General features: G+C 41.1%; 1 protein-coding gene across 1 annotated transcript; it reads left to right on the top strand.

Moving 5' to 3' along the window:
• Positions 1-965: 965 nt before the first annotated feature.
• LOC118116768 (gastrula zinc finger protein XlCGF57.1-like) lies at positions 966-4,686 on the top strand. The gene is made up of 2 exons (XM_035168612.2): positions 966-1,338; positions 2,824-4,686. The coding sequence occupies exons 1-2, from the start codon at positions 1,053-1,055 to the stop codon at positions 4,038-4,040; spliced, it is 1,503 nt and encodes a 500-aa protein (XP_035024503.1). The 5' UTR covers positions 966-1,052; the 3' UTR covers positions 4,041-4,686.
• Positions 4,687-6,848: the final 2,162 nt, after the last annotated feature.

Raw genomic sequence — 6,848 nt, 5'->3', positions numbered from 1 at the left:
CCAAACTAAAATATCAAAGTACATGTTAAATAAATGTTTATCAAAGATGGTTTCTGCCATTTTAGGTATAGTTCAGATCACACTGATGTTTGTTCAAGTGTTTCTGATCAATTTGATTTTAATTCGTTATTTGATAATAACAGCTTGATTCTATAAAGCGCCTTTCAAGAGACCCAAGGTTGCTTTACATGTGTCTGTGGGGACAAGAGACTCTGGCCTCAGTTAGTACTCCCCTCTGCATTTACTGATGTTTATTTCTATCCTGTCAGAGGCTCAGTTAGTAGTGAACAGGTGTTTGAAGAGTTCCTTGAAGCTGTCCAGAGATGCAGCGTTGCAGATTTCGTTGGAGATACAGTTCCAGAGGGTGGGATATAAAAACGGGCTCAGACGTCATGATTGACAGCTGAGACTGACTCAGGATTGGTTGAGTGTGTATAGGTAGGATCCCCAATCACTACTGCACAGAATCTGACTGTAGATGACATAATCATCACAAGATGGCAGCGTTTCTACTTTACTGTCTTGGTACTTTTACTTCAGTAAATGATCCGAATTCTTCTTCCCCTACTGGTTAAGTATATTTCAATCTATTCCTAGGCCCGGGGCTACAGAGCTCCAGAGTTTATGATGCCGCATTTAAACATCATGAAAATTGACTCGTCAACATGTTGTGCTCAGTACAACATGAGATGAGACGCTCACAGTCAGGAGGTTAGGACCAGCTTTGTCATTAGCATACGGACACAGAAATACAGAAAGAAATATATGTGGAAATAAATTTAAGACATTTATTTCTGTATTTATTTTCTCATTTGTTTAAGCATTTAAGTATTTATTCATACCTTTATTTATTTATATATTTATTCATTTATTTATAATTAAGTCATGTTTCGTCCTCCATATTTTCTACTGTGCAGTATTATCACTTTAGTTTCCTCCTCGTCCTCCAGTCCAGCAGGCGTCACTGTTGGCTCTGAGCTCGGTGTCTCTGTTTACCAGCCGCTGGCTCACTTTGTTCGCTCCGAGACTCAAAGTGCGCAAAGAGGAGGAACATGTGCGACGTGCAGCTGCTGCGGGTGTCAGTACATGAGCGGATCAGCGCTGCCGCTGAAGACTTTCTGCTGCAGCTGGAGAAAGGAGGAGAAACGGCTCAAGTCCCGGCGCTGAGAGCGCTGCTCACCGAGCGGCTAACGGCGGCGGCGGAGGAGATCGACGCAGGGATTGAGGAAACCGTGGCGGTGTACGAAGACAGAATGGAGCGGTCAGAGCGGGAGATCTGCCGCCAGAGGAGGCTGCTCGATGCCGTGATGAAGCCCGAACTCCGGCTGCACAGAGTTGGTCAGTCCCTGGAGGAGCCGCTCACAGGCTAACGTTTGCTAGCATCAGCTCTGCTAACACGAGTTGATCAAACTAACACTCCTTAAAGGGAATGATAAGTTTAAAACAATGTCTGGTTGGTTAAGTTGATGTAGATCAACGGATTAGGAGCTTTGACCCTCAACTGCAGCCAGGGGTCACATGTCCTTGATAATCATCTGCAAGATGCTGTTAGAAAGCTCAGCACACATCTGGGGTGTTCATGCATTTTGGCTCCTTTTGTGTAAAAAGTCCTCCAGACTGCTTCGTCTATTCCTGAAAAACAGACACATATTGTGTGAATATTTATGATACTGGAATATTTTAAAATGAGTATAATTTCTACATCACTGTTGTGTTATATTAATAACAATAGACCCTATTTTTGAGATGCTTGATTTCAAAACGATTGCTGTGACACATGGATGACTAAAATCCCTGTATGTCATAGCAACGCTTTCTCTGAACTGGAGAATCTGGGTTTTATTTAAGTACTAAAACTGGTTTATGACGTGGATTGATTCAGTCACTGGAGTTGTGTAGTTAAGATGATCCCAGGTATTCCAGTCTATTCCTATTCCATTCCACGTGTTGATAATCGTAATATATTACGCTTGTTTGAGAACAAAATTTAAAACTTGCGGTTCTGTCTCGCTCCAGCTGCCATCTTGAGAAATCTCCCCTGGCTGCTTCAGCTTCAAGTGCTCGTGCATCACGGTTGTGCTGCTGTGATCATTTTGGATTTGCAGAGTTTACAGAGAAACATGTTGTTTGGTCTCCATCTAAAAAAACTCCCACACTTTCGATGATCGTGGGCTATTTGTTTTTTTGCTTCAGTTTGCTCTTTGGGTGAATTCAAGCTTTGACTCGACGCAGCCATCTTCCTTCCTCCTAATGACGTCATCACTAGAAGACCAGACAGAGATGTGAAGAGAGTTTGTGGTGATAAGAGCTGACGACGCTGTCGGGGTGATGTAAACATGATCACATGATCTATGCAGCAGAGTAATACGTCACTTCCTGTCTCTGTCTGCTGCTCCACCTTCACCTGGTGAATAATGAGGAGGATTTGATACTGTTGTGAACGAGTCTGTGCAGAAAACCTGCTGCTGTGTTGTTCATGTGTGAAACACAAACTCTGGAGACAATTCAGTTTTTTACCCACAGGTCATGTCTAAAAACAGCTTCACCAACTAACTAACCTCCACTCGCCCTGCTCTGCTCTGCTAGTGTCCTAATTTGTTTATTTGGTCTCAAAATATAAAACTTTTTTACTGTAAACACTTGGTTTAATGCTGCTTAATTTACGAGCTGCATCGTAAAACCAACTATGAACTACCTCAACATCTCTGCTTCTTGAGTGTGATCGTTCAAAAATAATAACAGTCGACATTAAACGACCAACACAAGTTTTTTAAAACACTTCAGGAAACTCTGAAATGATAAACGTGTGTATTTTTGTTTCAGTGTGTCCTGCAGACGTACAGCAGCTGATGGTGAATAAAGAAGAGGTTCCCCCTGAGCAGCAGCAGTGGAGCCCCCTTGTGGAGCAGGAGGACCCAGAGCCCCCCAACATTAAAGAGGAACAGGAGGAACCGTGGACCAATCAGGAGGGAGAGCAGCTTCAACAACTTGAGCAGGCTGATATCAAGTTCACATTGACTGCTGTCACTGTGAAGAGTGAAGAAGATGAAGAGAAACCTCAGTTGGCACAGCTTCATCGGAATCAGACTGAGGAGAACAGAGCGGACTGTGGAGAACAAGAACCAGCCAGGAACTCAGGTCCTGATGGACATTTACAACAAGGTACTGAGGACAAGACTGTAGACAGTGAAGATGATTGGATGCAGACCAGGGGACCTCAGTCTGGTTTAAATACAAAAAATAACAAACAGCCTCTAAGTGATATGAAATGTAAAACGGGTAAGAAAGCATTTAGTTGCTCTGAGTGTGGTAAAACATTTAGACAAAAGGGGGATCTAACTGTACATATGAGGATTCATACAGGAGAGAAACCATTTAGTTGCTCCGAGTGTGGTAAAAGATTTAGCCAAAAGTGCAGTCTAACTTTACATTTGAGGAGTCATACAGGAGACAAACCGTTTAGTTGCTCCGAGTGTGGTAAAAGATTTCGCCAAAAGGGCGGTCTAACTGAACATATGAGGATTCATACAGGAGAGAAACCGTTTAGTTGCGCCGAGTGTGGTAAAAGATTTCGCCACAAGGGCAGTCTAACTTTACATATGAGGAGTCATACAGGAGAGCAACCGTTAAGTTGCTCCGAGTGTGGTAAAAGATTTGGTCAAAAGGGCGATCTAACTGTACATATGAGGATTCATACAGGAGAGAAACCGTTTAGTTGCTCCGAGTGTGGTAAAAGACTTCGCCAAAAGTGCAGTCTAACTTTACATATGAGGAGTCATACAGGAGAGAAACCGTTTAGTTGTTCAGAGTGTGATAAAAGATTTGGCCAAAAGGGCGATCTAACCGTACATATGAGGATTCATACAGGAGAGAAACCATTTAGTTGCTCCGAGTGTGGTAAAAGATTCCGCCAAAAGTGCAGTCTAACTGAACATATGAGGATTCATACAGGAGAGAAACCGTTTAGTTGCTCTGAGTGTGGTCAAAGATTTTGCCAAAAGGGCAATCTAACTGCACATATGAGGATTCATACAGGATAGAAACCGTTTTGTTGCTCTGACTGTGGTAAAACATTTATCTGAAAACACCTGCTGAATAAACTTAAGAGAAGTCATACAGGAGAGAAAGCATTTAGTTGCTCCTAGTGTGGTAAAATATTTAGACTAATAGGTAATCTAACTGCATATGAGTAGTCATACAGGGGAGAATGAATTGACTTGCTCTGTGTGGTTAAATATTTAAGTTGCATCGTTTGCAAAAAAAGATTTATTAGGATTTGTCCCCTATTCATATTATACGTATTAATAGTTCACTGTTGTAAATAGAGAATTTAGAATCCCACCTTCACCTGTTTTTATCAGAGTTAAACAATTTCTATATCCCTAGAAAAAATAACTCATTGAATAACATGAAAGATTTGTGTTGATATTTCTTGTTTCTACTGATTTGATTTATGCCATATATATTACATACCCATATATACTTAATGTATTTTTCATAATGTCCTCCATGTCTGGTAAAAAATTCGCCCGAAATTAACAGCTGAATATACAAAAGAGAAGTCATACAGGAGAGAAACTATTTAGTTGTTCCGAGTGCGGTAAAACATTTAGAAAAAAGTACCATCTAACTGTACATGTAAGAAGTCATACAGAAGAGAAACCATTTGTTGCACTCAGTGCGGTGAAAGATTTAACCGTACGTTCATTTTAAAGACACACATGAGAATTCATACAGGAGAGAAACCAATAAATTGCTCCTAGTGTGGTAAAAGATTTAAACTAATGGGCAATCTAACTGTATACGATTAGTCATACAGCAGATAATAATTTTACTTGCTCTGTTTGGAAAAAGATTTAACTGTAGGTACAATTTAAAGAGACATGAGGATTCATACAGGAGAGAAATGAATCGTTTGCAAGAAAATATTTATATAGATCTATCTACCCAGCTGTCTTGAGATCATTAACAAGTTCTTCCTGTGTAGTTTTGGGCTAATTCCCTCACCTTTCTCATGATCATCGATACCCCACGAGGCATGATCTTGCGTGGAGCCCCAGACCGAGGGCGATTGATGGTAATTTTGTGTTTCTTCCATTTCCGAATAAGGGCACCAACATTTGTCTACTTCTCACCAAGCTGCTTGCCGATGGTCTAGTAGCCAATTCCAGCCTTGTGCAAGTCTAAAATCTTGTCCCTGGCGTCCTTGGACAGCTGTTTGGTCTTGCCCATGGTGGTGAGGTTGGAATCTGACTGATTGATTCTGTGGACAGGTGTCTTTTATACAGTTAACGAGTTGAGATTTTGAGTACTTTCTTAAAGTGAGAGGACTAATCAAACTAGTCTATGGGAGCCAGAATTCTTGCTGGTTGGTAGGGGATCAAATACTTATTTCCCTCAATCAAATGCAAATCAATTTATAACTTTTGTATTTTGTGATTTTCTGGATTTTTTTATTTGAAAATCTGTCTCTCACTGTTAAAATAAACCTACCATTACAATTATAGACTGTTCATTTCTTTGTCAGTGGGCAAACTCGACAAAATCGGCAAGGGATCAAATACTTATTACCTTCACTGTATATACCTATGTATTTTGCATAATGTCCTCCATGTCTTTATGGTTAAAATGTTTTCCTTGCACAGTATGTATATGTATGTTCTTAACCATTTCATCTGATTAAATATGTTTGTTTTAAATCACTGCGCTAACTGATCAGTAACTGAAGAGACAGTTAAAAAGTGGAGGGACATGTGACCATGGCTGTGTTAAAATAATACATTTTTCTCAGGAAGGTTCAGAGTGAAATGGCCTGAAGTATTTCAGTGGCCGCCATTATAAAAGCTGTTAGAAATCTGAATGATAAGGAAAGGAGCTTCAATGCTTCCTAACTTATCACCTTTAGCATAGGAAACACCAGACCATCCTTGATGAAAGGAAAAAAGAAAATGTAGTCCCACAATTCATTTAAAGCGATGCAACCTCGTAGCTGCAGCTGGAAACGCCCACGTTAGCACGTCATTCTCTCATCTCCTCTGAGTCTGGGAGCAAAGCGGAGTTGATGCTGCATTCCAGACAACTCGGACGTCGTAATTTTCCAAACTCCTACTTGGAAAAAAGTGTAATGGACGCCACTCAAAGTCGGAGTTCGGACATGTGTTCTCGGAGAAGAGTCATCTACCCCGACTTCACCGAGCACCAGTTCTCTGACGTCACACAACAATGGCTGCGCTCATGGAGACGTAGATCCTGTAGCTGAGGCCCGTCTGTTGGATTCAGTGACAGTGTGTGTTCTCTCTTATGTATTGAATGGCGTCGTCTCCCTCCTCTTTTTTTCTGTACGAAAAAAGGCTGCGTGATGAGACAGTTGAATTGTCTCATCACGAGAAAAATAAATCAGCTGTTCACGGTCAGACATGTATGTTTATGTTTATGTTTATGTTTGATGTGAAGTTGGAACTGTGAAATTTCGAGTTGGAATATCTGACATCCGAGTCGTCTGGAATGCAGCATTACACACACACACACACACACACACACACACACACACACACAGACAATGAAGCAGCGGTGAGAGAGGAGAACTTGTTGATGACGAGGCGGTAAATGTCAAATGGGAGCAACACAAGTGTGAATACAGGGTTCCGGACTAATGATAAATTATTATCATCAGAGTCTGACATGATACAAACCAACCGCTGCTTCTGTTCTGATCCTGAAACAGCGGTGTGTCAGAGTGTGTCGTCCTCCACACTCACTGACCTGAGCTCACTTTACACTTTCACTATAAACACCAACACTCATTACAAGTTATGAGAACCTGAACAGAACTGAACTTTAATTTGTGT

The sequence above is a fragment of the Hippoglossus stenolepis genome, chromosome 10 (genome assembly GCF_022539355.2).
Source record: "Hippoglossus stenolepis isolate QCI-W04-F060 chromosome 10, HSTE1.2, whole genome shotgun sequence".
NCBI lineage: Eukaryota > Metazoa > Chordata > Actinopteri > Pleuronectiformes > Pleuronectidae > Hippoglossus > Hippoglossus stenolepis.
Note: the sequence above shows the minus strand (reverse complement) of the source record. Positions and strands in the feature narration are given on the sequence as shown.